At 40.6% G+C, this 17470-nt stretch overlaps 1 protein-coding gene across 1 annotated transcript; it reads left to right on the forward strand.

Moving 5' to 3' along the window:
* The first annotated feature begins 1365 nt into the window (after nucleotides 1–1365).
* On the forward strand, nucleotides 1366–13512 carry LOC115906762 (cytochrome P450 2J6-like). Its single transcript, XM_030954211.1, has 9 exons — nucleotides 1366–1536; nucleotides 2528–2690; nucleotides 3618–3767; nucleotides 5589–5749; nucleotides 8168–8344; nucleotides 10248–10389; nucleotides 12144–12331; nucleotides 12504–12645; nucleotides 13310–13512. The coding sequence occupies exons 1-9, from the start codon at nucleotides 1366–1368 to the stop codon at nucleotides 13486–13488; spliced, it is 1473 nt and encodes a 490-aa protein (XP_030810071.1). The 3' UTR covers nucleotides 13489–13512.
* The last annotated feature ends 3958 nt before the right edge of the window (nucleotides 13513–17470 follow it).

The raw sequence follows: 17470 nt of genomic DNA on the forward strand, positions 1-17470 counted from the left end.
ATGAAGGCTAATTGATCTGGAGGTCTGTAAACTGTGTGCTGGCAGACTCCAGGCTGTTCTTTCTGGATAAGGGTCTTCTGTGCTCCAGAGCCACGAAATCTGGAAATAGTTTTTGTCCCAAAGTCAGCTTGCAAGAAGTGAGCTGGTGCATGAGTCTTGGCAGTTTTCTCAGAAGATTAGTGAAAACATGTTTCTTTTACAAGTGCTTTGCTCTCAAGGGATGGGCAATTTTGAGAGGGAAGCATTTCAGTCTGGATCTGTAAGAGGGGACTGCAATGGTCATGGTCATGGTCCTGTGGTGTCCAGAATCCCTCTTGTGAGGTTTCCATGGTCTGATTTCAGCCGGTGAACTCCCCTGGTGCTGTGTTTGTGGTTCCTGCCAGTGCTGAGGCTTGGCAAAGAGCCTTGGCTAGAAACTCTGTTTTCAAGTTACCAAGGATCCACACTCATGACATGACTAGTTCTTGCTGAGGCCCTTCGTTCTGGCAGTAGCTCAAGATCCCTGCTAGGTTTTCCCCATGTTTTAATTTTTTTTTCTTTTAAATCTGTATATTTAACACTAGATGTACTTTCTCCATGAAGATGCATTATCTTTCTCACATACTTTCTGATGATTTCTAAGATCATAAAGGGTACCCACCCTATGTCAAGACTGAATGGGGAAATGCAGAAGCAGACAAAACCCTCTGTGAGTTTTTGTAGTGCTAACATGTTAGGGAAAAAAGTGAGATCATACATTAATCCAGTTATGTTTTCAATTGCATTCAAGAGTGTAACAAGTTTTGCTTTTTGTATTAAGCATTCGATAGTTGTATATGTATCTTAAGATAAATGTGGGCTTTTAACTTCTATCAGCCTTGCCATTACTAGATATAACGTGTACATGGAATATATACAAACCAATTTAAAAACCCCAAGATTTAATATCCACTTACATTTGCCTGCTTAATTTGTATGTATGGCTATTACTTTTCTAAAAGCATTCCTGGAGTATTTGTAGGAGCACATACCATTCAAAATTGGCTCAGAAAAACTAGATGGAGAATTTACGTGCATCTCCATTGCCTGGAAAATCTTGGCCCTAGTCTTTTAAGATACTGTTCCTACAAATCCTGTGATCCATATTGAATAAGTATAATCTCGATAAGAAGAAGAAGAGGAAGGGTGTGCATCTCTTAATATGCTGAAGCATGAGAATGTAATGAGTGGAACAAAAAGGAGTGGTTGATAATAAAGAGGTAGGGTTGGAGGCGGGGAATATTATGTGAATTCAAGCTCGTATGAAAAAACTGGTTTAGCAACCAGCCTTAATAGCTTCAAAAGACAATTTTGAATAAAGGCAAGCTGGTAAAGACAGACTCTAAAATGTTGAGCATAAGTGAAGCTCTTGTGGCAGTGGCTGTATTTCTTCTGATTACGCAGTTTTTAAAGTTGCAGCGAGTGCGGAGACGGTTTCCTCCTGGGCCAGTCCCTCTCCCGGTCCTTGGGACACTGATACAGCTGAACTTTCAGTTTAATCGTGATCTTCTAATGCAGGTACTAATTTTCAGATACTCCAAATTGTCTAAAAGTGTTTGTGATTTCTCCTTTCTCATGTTGCTTGCTATGTGAAAACACCCTCTCCCTAAACTACATTGGTAGTACTGTAACTGTTAACTGGCCTCTGTGATATCACCCTTTGGTTCAGAACTGCTGGTTTGATTTGCAAAATAAGAAAAAGATATTGCAGTGTAAAGTAGTTTGCCAAGCTAAGAAACCTAGTATTGGAATTTCTGAATATGTGAAAGTAATTCTGGTGTTTAAACCTAACCATTTTAAATACTGATTTTCACTGAAATTCGTGTGAAACTTGATATCTTTCTATCACCCCTTGCCACTAAATTATAGGAATTCATGTCAAATTTGATATAATTTAGGATTAAATATCTTTAGGGATTATATATCAGATTTGGAGTTAGGGAAAAAAAGACTTAAAAAAAATTACTTTTACAGCATGGATTTGTAGCTTTCTGAGCACTGACACTCTCTAGCTCAAGCAGTAAATACATACTTCCCTGCGCTCTGTGTGTATCAGCTTGTTTGTATTGACAGGATCAAAAACTGATGGGAGGAAAGAAGTCCAGTCTCTAAGCTAATTACTCCTCTGACAGCTCTGTGTTCTTTTGTGCTACTTTACTTGTACAGATGACAGAAACCCTCTTGAAATAAATTAATAAATAGAAAATACCCTTTATCCCATGAATGATTGTGAACTGAGCCTTGGCTTATATACACTAATAAAAGGTACTTAATGCTTCTTGACATAGGCATGTGGCTCTGAAAAGTGGGAATACACAGGTGTTTCCAAAGGTGAATGTGGGAAAAGTCATTCATGCTTTCTCAGTGATAATTGTAGTCTGGTAGGAAAGATGGAAAACATCACTCCACCTTAGGGCTGGTCCTGTAATCAGTGCAAGAACAGGTTCAGCCTCTGTTTGCAGTGCGTGGGATTTCATCTGTTCTTTCCTGGCTTCTCTCCCATCTCTAGCTGGCAAAAATTCATGGCAACATCTTCACCTTATGGTTTGGATGGGCCCCAGTGGTTATACTGAATGGATTTCAAGCAGTGAAGGATGGCATGACCACGCACCCTGAAGATGTTTCTGGCAGGCTGGTGTCACCTTTCTTCAGAGCAATGGCCAAAGGAAAAGGTCAGACTTTCCAGGCATAAATAGTGCATCTTGACAAACTGTAGTATCTTTTGTAGCTTGTGACCACCTTCAGAGGTAGCACAAAGGCAGAGTTTGTCTGTGAGGAATGACTGCCAGGTGAACTGCAAGGTACAGAGAGCAAATAGCTTTTGGAGAGTAGCAGGAAGAAAATACTAGCAAGAGGAAAAGGATTCATAGTATCTTCTATGGAATGCTCACTGGGGCAGATTCAGAGGTGATGAGAGGAGGCAATGGTAAGTTGCGTTGCAGAGAAATGGTGGAAAAGCAGGACACAACCCAATTCCTTGTCCTGGACAAGCTGCCTCCCACTATGACATTTTCCATGAAGAGTGAGTTTCACAGTGGGATCTTCTTCCCATTCCCTTCCTTTTGGGAATATTTTCCTGCTGGCACAGTTGCACCTAGAAATTCAGTGTGCTTCTGTTTTCAACCTTGCTGTAGGTTTCATACCACCAACCACACTAGAAATATTCAAAGTCTGTTACAAAGCATACTGAACTTTCCTGCCCTACAGACAGGATCTTTTCTCTCTGACCGTGGACTGTCTTCTGACTCTTTCCCATTTTCCCTTCATGAGAATCATCATCCTGATTCAGGTGAGCTTCAAGCATAGCAGAAAGTGTGAGAGAAGCACTGCAAAGAGCACCTAGAGAGGCAGCTGAAATATCCTGTGGTATCTGATTGTCTGGGATCAAACTTAATCCTGCAAGTCATCTTACACCCAGCTGAGTTTGCCCATTTCAGCCCTACCAACAAGATTACAGGTCACAGCTCTTCCTTGGTGCCTTTGTGTTCACAGGCAATGCAACAGTTTATTATGTTCTCTGGCTTAGTAAATCCTTTGATGTAGTCTTTGTCTATGATTAATATTAGCATGATAAGGAGCTCTTCCTTTAATGCATGCAGGAATTATGCTGGCAACTGGTCACACCTGGAAGCAGCAGAGGAGGTTTGCTCTGAGGACTTTACGCAACCTTGGTCTGGGGAAAAGAGGTCTGGAGTACAGAGTGCAAGAAGAAGCTCACTACCTGGTAGACTTCTTTGCAAGTATGAAAGGTATTTCTGCAATAAATATCAATACATTTTTGCCATTATTCTGATGTCTTCAGTGTATGAACTTCACTGTCCTGTCCTGAAACTGAGGGCAGCTTTTGTTCCACAAGGGAGTGTGCAGGGTCTTACACTGTCTGTGTGTGGAATGGACTGAAAATGCAAAGCCACCAGTCCATCTTGTGTTTTCAAGGAGACTATTCTTGCACAAAATTATTTATAAAACTACTAAAATCGAGAAGAAAAACTGGAGCTTATTGATTATTTACATTATAGGGCGCCCTAAGTGGAAAGGGATCCCTGAAGATGGTCTAGCCTAGCCCCTACTCAAAGAAGGGTCAATCTGAGCAGGTTTCTTAGGGCTGAGTTGTAAATATCTGCAGCAATGGAGACTTCACCACCCCTCTGTGTAACCAGTTTCTCTGTTCAGTGAGAGCTGTAGTAAAAACATTTCTTGTGTTTACGTAGAATTTAATGTATTTACATTTTTTCCTGTTGCCCCACTTGATACCCCTAAGAAAAGTTTGGTTCTATGTTCTTTATATCCCTCCACCATGTATTTATACATATTTAGATATCTCCCTATGTCTTCCCTTCTCCAGACTAAATAGTCCATCTCTCTCAGCCTCTCTCATGCCAGATGCTTCAATTCCTTAATTGTCCTTGTGGCCCTTTGCTCAACTTTTTCTAATACACTGATGTCCCTGATACTGGGAGTCCAGAGCTGGACCCAGAACTTCAGCTGGGTCTTGCCAGTGCTGATCAGAGGGGAAGGAACACCTCCCTTGGCCTACCACCAATTCATTTCCTAATGCAGCCCAGGATGGCATTGACCTTTGCCTCAAGGGCACATTTTTGGCTCTTTTATGGTGCTGATGCATAGAGAGACAAAATTGATGCTGATGAATTAAGTCCTGTAATGCCATATGCACACACTCTGTAAAGCACTGACTAGAATCTTATCTTCATTACAAGATTCTACCCTGATCAACCCAGTTAGGATCATGTGAGTAGGATTTCCCAATACTGATCATTATGCAAGGGCACAATAAATCAGGGCATGCTGTGGCTAGTGTTGTATAAATTAAAAATAATTAGATTGAGACAATCCCATGGTTAACAGCTAGGAGAGATTGACATGTAACCATGTGTGCTAGGAAAAAACCCCAGAACAGTAAGTTACTAACCAGAATTGTGCCTTGGGGGTTGGGCAGTTGCATCAATACATACACAAATAGAATTTTTTATGGCCATATATTCCATAATCACAAAAAAGTTTCCTTGGGATTAGGTTTCAAATAACTGCTTTAAAATTAGTTATTATACTGTTGACGCAATTGGTTGAAAAGAGTTTACAACATTTTATCTTACTAGAGGTTATGTGTCTCTAGCAAGGTCAGACAAAGCACAGTAGCCTTGCATGCCTCTGTGTCCTTGCTGAATAAAACTGCCTCTCTTCTTGCCCTTCTACCCTCAGGTTCCCTTTGTCCACAGTGTTCTCAGTTATTCCCATGCTTGAGACATATTTTGATTTTGTCAGAAAGCAAATTTGCATAGATTTTTTTTCCTTTACCTCTAAATTTGCTCTATCATATGCAATATTTTACACATCTGGCATTTTTTTTAGAGTGCTACACATTCCTGGGCTTACAGGATTGCAACGTGGTTGTGAGGAATCAGGTTGATACTACAGTTTTGAAAAAATATTGCTGCTTCTCTGTGAAATGCAATGCCTTCCTGAAAGTTCTGTGGGGAACTTAGAGGATTCTCACATTTCACTAAAGCAGGAGACATTAACAGTGACATTATTTATTATTATGGTTGCAGGCAAACCTGTGAATCCTGCTTTCCCTCTTGTCCATTCTGTCTCAAATGTAATTTGTGCTGTCGTGTTTGGACATCGTTTCTCCAGAGAGGATGAGGCCTTTCATGATCTGATCAAAGCTACAGAACATCTCTTCAAGTTTGGAGGCAGCTTTATTCATCATGTAAGTGAATGATCTGTTTTTTTTTTGAGTAAGACAGAGAGTGAGAAATGCAGATTCAAGAGCTATCAGTCAAAGTTCTAGAATGGGTGAGTGAGGCCCCATGCAGTTTTAGTGGGCAGTGAACTCTCTCACAGTGGGATGGTGAAGCTCCACCTGCCAGCCTCGGGTGTTTGTGTTCATTCTTCTCTGCTGGGTTACTGTGATAGTTTGCCCCTAAATCTTTGCAATAAGGCACAGGTTCATGGACTGCTCCTGGGTCATGATTGTTACTTGGTTTCTCAACCCCTGCACACCACAGGTTCCTGTGTTGGACACCATGATTCCTAAATATTAAATGTCAGGTCTGAAAGTCTGGCTCGTGTGTGAGTTGAGACACTGTTTTTTATACACTTAACAGGGAGAGGAATGAGTCAAATACCAAAGTGTTTTGCCTGTAGCTACTTATCTCCGTTTCTCCTGGAAGACACAGACTCGAAGACTTCCCAGAGAAATTCTACTCCTTCACCCTGAGTGAGGAGCAGCTCCAGGCACAGGCAGCAGAAGGCAGGAAATGCTAAGACAGCAAATATAACTGCAAGCTTGGCAATCAAACAATCTGGGAGTCAATGATACATCTGACACTAGAAGCTTACTTTGCACAAAAGTAATTAAAAATTTCCTGGGACTTCTGGTTCCCCTGCTGAAGTTGTCCCATACATTTTATGAGTACCTTTTTAATACAGAATACATTAGCAATTCCTGGAATACAGATGTCTCCCTATATCCCATGGAACATTCTTCTCACTGAGTTATGCTCAAGTTCCCTTTTGCTTAGTTTATCTTTGGTCCTGTAAGTTGAGTGTAGTAGTGGCAGGTGACACCTGCTTTTAGGACAGAGAACATGCCTCCTTCTCTTCTCTGCTTCCCATCCTGGCTTTGATTTAGTGCAGTGAATAAGATACTGTTGGGGAAATAAGAACAGGAGTTCAAACCATTCCAGAGGGATGGCCAACATCTCCACACCTTCCAGATGTGATGAGTACACAGTATTATGCAAAAAAGTGGATATTGCTGCATCCACACCCCCATTTCTTATGTGGTCTCATGCTGTCAGGCACTGACAGGGGGACACTATGGATTGGGCCCCTCCATAAATGGAGGAGGAGTTTTGGCAGGAACCCAGGAAAGTGGATGGATGCAGTTCCTGTCTTGAACAGACAGCTAAATTCCACTTACAGTTAGAGTGCCATAGTGGGAGAGAGGGCAGACATTTGAGAGTAGGAATGCCTGTAATCTTGGCAACTTTATGTGATTAGTCAGACCACAGCTGTGTCTAAGGCTTCTGAACACATTTTGCAAATAAAAAAATACCAGAGGTGGAGCTAACCAGAAAAGAGATGAAGTTCTAAGTGAATTTACCAAGTACTGAACAAATACTTTTTTTTTGTGATGAGGCAATCATTAATGGATAATTGGATGTCTGACAATAATAACTGATTTCCTAAGAAGATACAAGTACAGTCTATCTAACTCAACCACACTCCAGTGAACACCTAATAACGTGCTTTCTGTAGTGTGATTAAAAGAGTACAAGAAGAGCTTAGTAAAATGAAGGCAGAGAAAGGATAAAAATTCTGCTGTTAAATAAACAATGGAATTACATTTTGAGCAGAAAAAGAACTATTAAGAGAATGTTGTATCTTGGAAATACAGGAATAGACAGATTACCCAGGCATAAATGTAGGCTGGAAACCAGAATTAACTTTCTAGCTATCAGAATCAGTCGAAATCAGTTATTTCTTAGGCCAGATTTTCCCAAATGGTAAAACTGAAGGAAAAATAATCTAGTTGTGTCACCTAACCCTGTCTTTCTTTCTAGGAAGAGTACTCAAAATTGTCAGGTAGCTGTTCCTTAGCTTTTCTGGGTTTCAGATATTTGAATTTCATGGAGGAACCTGGGGGAGTCAATTTGTAGAGAGTACTTTGGGGGTTACCCAGACTGTAAAGCAGTCACCGGGAGCCAGTCCTTGCTTTGGCAAGCATCCTGGTGAGGAGTTTCCAACTTTTGCTCCTCCCTTCCCGGTATTCTCCACTGGAGGGCAGGAGCTCACTTTTGAAATGCCTGAATGCAGTTCATAGCAATTGAAGATATGAATAACTGCATAGGTGAATACCATTCATTCTAGTTACAGTAATTCTAATTCAGCTTGTGATTGAGCTGAAAGCCTGTGGAACTCTGAATCTTACCATCAAAACTAGAAATTATACAGTTTACTTTTCACAGCTTGAAAGCCCAAGCGCAGTTTTTGTCAGGATATTTTACTAATGAGACCCTAATCCCAAGCTAACATGAATGTTACCTCTCTTTGTAGCAGGGCTCCCTAGTGCATTTTCTCGTGATAGAGACTTTGCAGGACCTCTTGTGTGTCACTCCCACAGCTCTATGAAATCTTCCCCTGGCTGATGAGCCGCCTCCCTGGGCCTCACAAGAAAGCCTTGGCTTGTTACGATGTCCTGAGCAACTTTACACGGAGAGAGATCCGAATGCACACAGAGCGTGGGGCACCAGAGGAGCTGCAGGATTTCATTGACTTCTACCTGGATCACATTGAAAAAGTAAGTTTTTTCTGCCCAACCATACAGTCATAGGGGAAAAGGTCAACATGGACCATTGAATCTTCACAACCAGTCTGAATCATCACAATCTCTTGCCTTTCTAGATATGGTAATGTGAATCCAATAACCAGGATCTTCCTAAATCCTTTCTGATCATTGATATGCCACAGCACCTTGCAATCCTTTCCTTAAAGGGCAGGTTAATACACTGCATATTTTTTCATTGGCACAAGTTGTAAAATTATTGAAGGTCTCCAGGAAAGAGTCGTGAATTACTAAATGAACAACAAGAGAGCTGGGATGGCCTTTGGAAGACAGAGCGGGATGCTCTGGTTACAATATTTTCCCAGTAAAGGTTTGCCAAGAGAATTCGCAAGAGGACAGCTGGATTTTGAGAACATTTTATGGAGAAATAACCTAGGAGTCAGCAGTGTTAGTGAAGTGTCACCAGGGTCAGTGAAGTGTCAACCAGACAAAGGAACTGGGACAAATAAGGGTGTTTTGGTCAGGCAGGCATAGTAGAGGTAGGTGGGAATCCGTAGGGCTGTAGGAGGTGTGCACAAGATCTCTCCCTTTTCTAGACTATACCAGGATCACTTTGTATGAATCTCTTGGGTACTGGATTGCAGCCCTGATCCCTGGACTCTCAGTGACCCTTCCCCTCTGTGACTCCTACCTCCACTTAAATCACTTTTCCTTTCTCCTCTCCTCCACTGTGTCAGGATATTTACCTCTTCCTGTTCTGCTTGGTGACAGGAAGGAAAAGGAGAAGGAGGAGGAAGTGGCAAGGCAAGAGTGGCCCAGAGAGCCAAAGGCCCTGGGAAGTGGGCAGTGACTCTTGTTCCTGGTGGCAGTGCTGTCCCGCAGGGACAGCCAGTGAGTGTCCCTTTCACCACTCTCCTGTGCTGGTAGCAGCAACAGAGGCAGCCATGTGTTGGGCTGCAGCACTCACCTACCTCCCCCTGATAATTATTTATTGATCAATTCCCACATCAGCTGCTATATTCTTATGTATGGTGTGGATGTCAGCCTAAATGGCTTCTAGCTCGTTGAATCCTCTTGTTTTAATTTTTTTTTTTATATCAGCACAGTAACACACCTGGCCTTCCAAAGCATTTGACTGTTTCTAAAGCTTTTCATTGCTGTTCTAGGAATTTATGAGACTTGAACATCAGTGTACCAGAAATTGTTTCAGTGAGCTCTTCTGGGACTCTGCTGGGTGGAAATCATCCAAGTTTGTTTATTAAAAAAATTGAACTGTCTGTAATAGGTGAACAGGGGCAATAAAAAAAGATTAGATGATATTACAGCAGGGAGAAGCATCTCTCCTTCTTTTCAATTGCTCCACTGGCAAGAGAAATGTTCAACACCCCTCAGCAAAACCTCTGTAAATATAGACAATGAATTCCCCCAAACCATAGCCATGTTTATTTATAATTTCAGTGTATACATACGCATCCTCACACTCCTAATTGAAAACTGTAAAACCCCAGAGCAGCTGTACGTGAGTCATTGTGCCCTTGTGTAGAAGAAACCTGAATGCCACAGGTTAAGAACTTTACTCAGCCCAGTGTTTACTGTCTGGTCACTGTATTGCTTGGTAGAACAACTGAGAGATGGACTGTGACATGAAGCCAATAATCCTTTTTTTTTTTTTTCCCTAAGAACCAAATGATTTAGCTTCATGATTTAGAGTGGAACAAACATGGCTTTTCTGTTTGTGAAAGGTTAATTTTTGTGTTGACAGCCATCTGTGGTGTCTAATGTTCCTTAGCAGTCTTTCTATATTGTCCTATAAGGAGAAGAGACTGCAGCTTGGAACCAGTTATGAAATCACATTTAATCCAATTCTGTTTTTTCTAACTTTCAAGTATAAGCCTCTAACTTTTCTTATCATTTGCAGTCCAAAGATGAACCCAGGTCAACATACAATGAAGACAACATGGTTTATTCTATAAACGACCTTTTCTTGGGTGGATCAGAGACATCAAGCACCACTTTGAACTGGGGCCTTCTCTATATGGTGGCAAACCCAGACATCCAAGGTGAATAGATAAGCCCATCACAGATATCTACCATGAAATAGAAAAAACAATTTCCCTAACATTCTTATGGATCAGAGATTATTCCTAGATACTGATATGTGTCTAGTGGCACATGTACCTTTTTGTACTTTTAGGTCTGCCCTAGGCAGCATCAGTAGATCCAGGGATTAAATTAATTCTGTGATGTAGTTGAGTTTCTTGTAACAGAAATTATTCTAGTCAGGAGATGGCTCCTCTGTTATCTCTATGTGTATTTAAGAAATTTGCTTTTAAGTCTAGTTCTAAAATAACTACCAATCCTTTAATAGAGCACTGAATGAAAACCAAAGGAAGAAACATGTCTTATGTTGGATAACAGAAATCTCACAATTAGGCTGTAGAATATGTGCAACTACCCAGAGGAGAACAGGATTTTAAATGGATGAAAGAGATGAAGATAAGAAAAACTTGGTCAATTTGTAGCTGTCAGACAAGAAATTCTGCTTAATCTCATGTCATCACGTTTTGTTATCACTTACTCTAATTAAGGTTGTGAAAGCACTGACTCACCTGTATAATTTTATTAAGCTAAATATTGCACATATTTGGGAAAGCAGAGCATGTGCAGAGTGATTCTTCCTGAGCTTCTTGAGAAATACATTGCATCAGAGCTCTCAGAATGAGCTGGCACCAGTATGTCTGTCCTCATTTAATTAATTGGTGCCTTCTTTTTGAACCCATTCATACTTTTCCTGTGTTGACATCCAGTGACAGTGTTCCACTCTGTAGCATAAGGAAAAGTTTGGTCTTTTACCTCTTCCTTGAATCAGGAATAGAAATGTGTGTTTATATGATGCAGTGACTGATTACTTCAAACTACCTGGATTCTCAAGTTCTTCTACAAGATAGTTCTTCATAGAAGAAAGTTAACTAAAAATATTTTTGAATATACATTTTAAATTCTGTAAGGTGCTTAAATCTCTGTTGTCAGTTTAATGAAGGACTGCTGGCAGTCACAGGGCATGCTTGATGTGAATGGGTACAGACTGATCAATGCAGAATGGACTTCTCTGCATATTACTGTTGCTTCAAAAAGCCCAAAAAAAGACAGGATCGTTTATTAAAAATCTAAGTATTTTTATTAGGTGTGTACTGTCTCTCTTGAAGTTTATAAATCAAAGGTTTTGTTTTTTTTTGTTAATGCCCCCAAGACTTCCATGCAATAAGTAATTTAAAACATGCTGTTCTTGATTAAAAGGCAGATGCCAAACAATAGATCCATTTTTTAAAATGGTGTTTGGACCTTGTTCTAGTTGGCATTGCTTCACTTAACAGATGCCCTGTGTAAGAACAATGTCCTTTTAACACGAATTAGGCTTTTAAGGCACAGACTCACCTGGCATAAATTTCAGAGAGCTGTGAACTTAATGTTCTAACTGGCTGCAGGTGTTTGAGGCACCGAGGCAAAAGAAAGTCCAAAGATAAATCTGTTATCTCTTGGATTTGTGGTAGTAAGGAAACATTTAGTTTTAAATTTTTGAGCAACAAATGTCTTTTCTTAATCTATGATCAAATAACTTCAGACCCAGAAGCAGAGTTCTCATATGTTTAAGCTGTTGGAACATCCTGCTACTTAATTTTTCTTCAGAAGAACTTACTTTTATAAATTAATTGTGATGTTGTTCTCATAGTTCTAAGTTGAAAATGTCTTCGAAAATGAAAACACTGAAAATACTTGATATGTTGTTCTGCCTGAAACTGAATATTTTCTGCAGAGAAAGTGCAGAAGGAGCTGGATGCTGTTCTGGGTCCCTCCAAGGTAATCTGCTATGAGGATCGGAGAGAGCTGCCCTACACAAACGCTGTGATTCATGAGATCCAACGCTTCAGCAACATTATTTCAGTGGGCATGCCCAGAGTTTGTGTGAGGAACACAACCTTGCTTGGCTTTCCCCTCAAAAAGGTACAGATGCAGTTTCTCAGTGGCTACAGACTTTTCCTGCATCAGTAGAGCATGGTGTGGATTAAAATCTGTTTGTGCCAGGGCATTCTCCTCAACAGAAGGGGGGCTGGATGCCTTTGGATCATGGTCAGAATGTGAACAAGGAACAGACTGAATGTTTTTCTCCTTTCAGGGCACCATAGTTCTTCCAAATATTGCTTCATCTTTGTATGACCCAGAGCAGTGGGAAACACCTCGACAGTTCAACCCTGGTCACTTCTTGGATAAGGATGGAAACTTTGTGGCCCAAGAAGCCTTTTTACCATTCTCCATAGGTAAGTGGGCTGCAGCAAAAACACCAACAGTTTGGATGGGGGCTGTAGAATGAAGATGTCTATTAAAAACCTACTGCTTGTCTATTCTAAACCTTTCTGTGGAAAACAAAAGTGCTTAAATCAACATGATTATTTTCAGTAACATGTGTTCTACTGAACAAATAATAACATGGAAAATCAGAGGTATCCTGACAAACATATATATCTAACTTGCCCTATTTTTGGAAGAATATTCTCATCTAATGATTGTGGCTATTGATTTCAGGCATTCATTTTGTAACAGACATATGTATGGAAAGCACTTTAAAGCAGTCCTCTTGATTCTTTATCCATTCAACACTAGAACATGACATCTCCCAGGAAAAGCAGGTCCTTATTCTTCATTTACATGGTGGAATGAATTCCTTTAAAGTTGTCAGTCAGATGAAGATGAGGCTTTTGAGGTAGTTGAAGGGAGCAGAAGGGTTACATGGATAAAATTCTTTGAAGCTGAAGATAAAATTCTTTGAAGGAAGAAATACATGAAGCTTTGTGTCATTGCTTGCTCTAAGTCCAGCAGAAATTCTGGGCTTCGCAAAAATACCTTTGCTCTGTGTGAGGATGAAAACAGTTGCTGTTGGGGTCAGGTTTGTTTATTCACTGTCCTTTCCTGTTCCCTCTGCAGGGCACCGGGTGTGTTTGGGGGAGCACCTGGCCAGGACCGAGCTGTTCATTTTCTTTGCCAGCCTGCTGCGGGCGTTCACCTTCTGCCTCCCCGAGGGAGTGACCCAGGTCAGCACGGAGCCCGTCATGGGGGGCACTCTGCAGCCCCACCCCTACAGGCTCTGTGCCATCCCACGCTAGGCTGGACATGTGCAGGGTCACAGACCAGCTAGGAAGCATCCTTCTGATTTTTCTGAATGTGTCTCTTGAGACCATATAATGCTTTTTGTATTGGATTTGAATTTCTAGTTGAAAAGCCACTTTTTGTAAACAGTAGGTAATTTTATTTAGACCCTGTTACCTGCCCATGAAGGTGATCTTTTTTTGTGGTAAAAATTGTTTTGATCTGTAAGATCCCATCATTCTCAGCCATAAAGGCATCTTGCAGTTGCTGTCTGGCCTGGCAAGTATAAATCTGTGAGCAAATGACAAAATTGACTGCCGGACACCACAAATTAATTCATTATCTCTGATACTGAATTAATTCATTATACTGTTTCCAAAAGCAAATTGGGAAAACACACTTGGAAAATTCCACCTCTTGATGTCACTATCATCAATAGCAACATTTCAGTCAACTTTTTGTTGATGGTCACTAATAAAAGATATGAAGGAACAATTAACAACTGATTTTATTTATAGATGACTTACCGCTTACTGAGAATTTCTAGATTTGATGCAGTAGAACATGTGTATGGCATCTTGAAATCTGGTGGAGAATACCTGAGTCCAGCAGTGAAAAGGTGCAGCTGAAACCTGGTGAAGAGTGAAGATACAGAGAGAAGATTTCTTTTGGGACACATACTTTCAGCATTTTAAAAGTCTGACAAGTCAATTTTTGGAAAGTCTTTTCTAACAGGGGAACTATTTACTCCCATGGCTGACTCCTTTTAGGATCAGCAAGGGGCAGCTGCTAAACCAAGTGCAAGGAGCTTCCCAAGGGACAGTTTGGGTGAGGAACCTGCTTTGGTTTGAGATGATGGTAAATTGAAAAATGTTCACGGAAAATGCCAAAGATACTTTTTAAACCCCTCAGCAGCTCAGCTTCCTGAAGCCACAAAGGGTTGCCATATACACAAATACTAGTCAAATGCAATTAAAGAGTCTATAATTAGCAGAAAGGAAAAAATTAGTTCCTAGTTAAGTATTTATATTGTTGGGGAAAGTCTTGTAAAGCATAAGTGAACTTGTCCTTCATGAATGTTCCTCTTTCTGTGAGAGAGGACAGGACAGCTGAACAGATAATCATCTGTTAAATTAGTTATCACTCCATGTCATCCACTGTGTGATTGAGATTAGTTTGGGCAGTTCACCATGAATCACAGTTTTAGATTTGTCTCATTATTTCTAATTCAATGGCTGATGGAACACAGCATCAAAATAGTAACCACTTGATATTTAGCTGTTATTAAATTAAATGGCAGGATAGCACTAGTGAAATATGGAAGATCACATCCTGACATTTTACGTGACAGAAAACTGTGCCCTGGTAGAAACTGATGTCAAAGTCTGTGTGGATTTGCATGTGTGCATGGGGAGATAAGGCAAAGCTGAAACCAGCTGTCATTGCTGCTTAGAAATGAAGTTGGAAACATCAGTAGCATTACAAGCATTAACATCTCTGCTTTGTGATGCTGTCACTCCTGATGGCCACATGCTTCCCCAGATATCCTTCCAAAAGGGAAGCTCATAAATGAGCTTAGGATGGAATTACGGCCAGGAGAGTCCTTATGCAGCTGGAGCAGGTTGAGTTGCCTGAACCCAAGGGAATGGCACAACCCAGAACCAGGGGCAGGTGTGTGAGAGGAGATGAGCAGAGCACCCTGCGCCTCATATTGGGCAGGTTATTGGTGCCTACCTGTGCCAGAAACTGCTCATGGGTGGTTTCTATTCCATAGTGCAGAAATATCCAAGGGATGAGAGCCCAGTACGTGAGCCACGGCAGCAGCAGGATGTCAGAAGGAAGCTCATAGCACCAAGATGGGAGAGCTGGGCTTTGCAGAGCCTTGCATTTCTGTTTCTGCCTGGTCTTTTTTAGAAGTGAGTCACTTTAGCTCATCTTCTAATAAAGCCTGGTCTTTTTGAGCTTTTGAAAGCCTTTTCAAAACCTGGCTGATGCTGCCACAGAAGGCCAATGAAGCTGAGAGCAGATCTGAGAGAAGACCAGCTCCCACTTATGAAGTGCCAACCCTCTCAGCTTTGGCTGTGTGATGTCACCTCCAATCAGGCTGCTGAGCTTTAAGGGGTGTCTTGGAGACACCTCCTCACACACGTATCCTTCATTCCTCTCTCTTATATTCTTCATTTCTTCTGTGTTATTTCTCATGTCTTCCTCAGGCTCCATTTTTGTAGTGGTGCTTGCACCTGCTAAAGCATACAGGGGAAGATCTGGCTAAAAAGGAAAGTACAGAAAATGTACAGAGGCAAAGCTAAGATTTTGGGTTCATGTAGCTCTTGGAGAGGGTCAGAGCCTTGTGAATCTGTGATGCTCATCTGACACCCTTTTCACTTAAAGTTTATACACAAAGCAAAAAAAAAAGAGGTAAAGAAAAGACATTTGTATTTCTAGTAGTATAATGAGGGAAAAGGAAAATGGTGGTTTCTCAGAACTATAGTATATCAGGAAGGCTCTCTGGGAGATGGGAAAATTGATGGCTTTTTTGTCTTTTATTGTCAATGAAAATGGCCAATGCATTCAACACCACTGGTGTTCAGGGAAGATTTCTGTCAAGGCTAGGAAGGAGAAGTTAGAAAATAGCTAGATAAACATGATATTTTCAAATTGGCTGAGCTGATTCATCCCAGGGCACTTAGGGGAACAGTATCAACCTCAGAGCTATTAGCAATTATCTATGAAAACCTGTGGAGGATGGGAAAAGGTCAAACATTTCCTTGTCTTCAGAAGGTAAGAGAAGTTGCAGTGCTATAAATCAGCCAGCCTGATTGCTCTTCTCAGAATATCCTACAAATAATCAGATTGTAAGCACTGGAAGGAAAGCAGAGTCAGTACTCACCAAATAGTGTCAAAGTTACTTAATTCGGTTTGATGACATTGCTAGAGGTCTGTTTTCAAGAGAGAAGCTGTTAATGTCATTTACTGCTCTTTAATGTGGTTTTGACACTATCTCACAAATTCTGTGGAAGTGTGGGCTATCTGAAGTTTGATAAAACTTGATGGAAAAGTCAGGAAATGCATATGAATAGTACCATGTCAAACTGGAAGGATGCACTGAATGGGAGTCTGTCCTGCATCTAAACTGTTCAATATTTAATTGAAGACCTTGATAGTCAGTAAAAGCACCAGACCTGAGTAAGGCCCAATTTCTTGATGCCACCAGATCCAAACTGATGTCTGCAGCAAGGCAAGAAAGAGGTATTCCCAAGCTTGTCTAAATTCAAAGAAACTTAAATGTAGGACAGTTTTATTTGGATTTATTACCTTTGTGAAAGTGTGAAGGTGCCATAACATGGATACTTCTCCTTAGTAGTTTTAATGTCACATAGCTGAAGAAGTGAGAGTGACCCTATTCCAGCATCTCTCATCATTCCCTCCTTCCTCTCTTCTGGAGTTACAATTTTCCCTGGGAAATTTCTCTGAGTTTTTTTTCTTGATCATTATGGTTTCCACAGGCAGTAAGCTGCAGCAGAAGGATACATTTTAGTTTTCCAGTGACTCAAAATGCCTCTAAAAGCTATAGAATTCAAACTCAAGTTTGCTGTCCTGAACCAAAGTATTTTCTTTAGATATTCTTGAATAAAAGGCTTGGTGGAAAAATTAGGAAGTTTTCATTAGGAATTTCTGAGACAGGCTATTTTAAACTGTATTAATATATTTAAATAATTAGACTAAAATGCTAATGAGCTGTATTTATTTGAAGTAATATTTCAGCTGAGTTTGGGATATCTTTTGCTTAGTGAAAAGCTTATGAACTCCTCCTAATATCTGCAAAGAAATCACAGCCTGTGCTATTTTTAGCCAAACACTCCAGGAACTATTTATTTGCTGTCCTGCAGTGTGAGATTCTAATGTTAAAGGAATAACAATAACAAAATTGCAGCCCTTTCCCCGAGCAGTTTATGAGATACATCAGATGAGACTAGAGATGAGCTAATAATATTAATA

Source organism: Camarhynchus parvulus, chromosome 9, assembly GCF_901933205.1.
Source record: "Camarhynchus parvulus chromosome 9, STF_HiC, whole genome shotgun sequence".
NCBI classification, from domain to species: domain Eukaryota; kingdom Metazoa; phylum Chordata; class Aves; order Passeriformes; family Thraupidae; genus Camarhynchus; species Camarhynchus parvulus.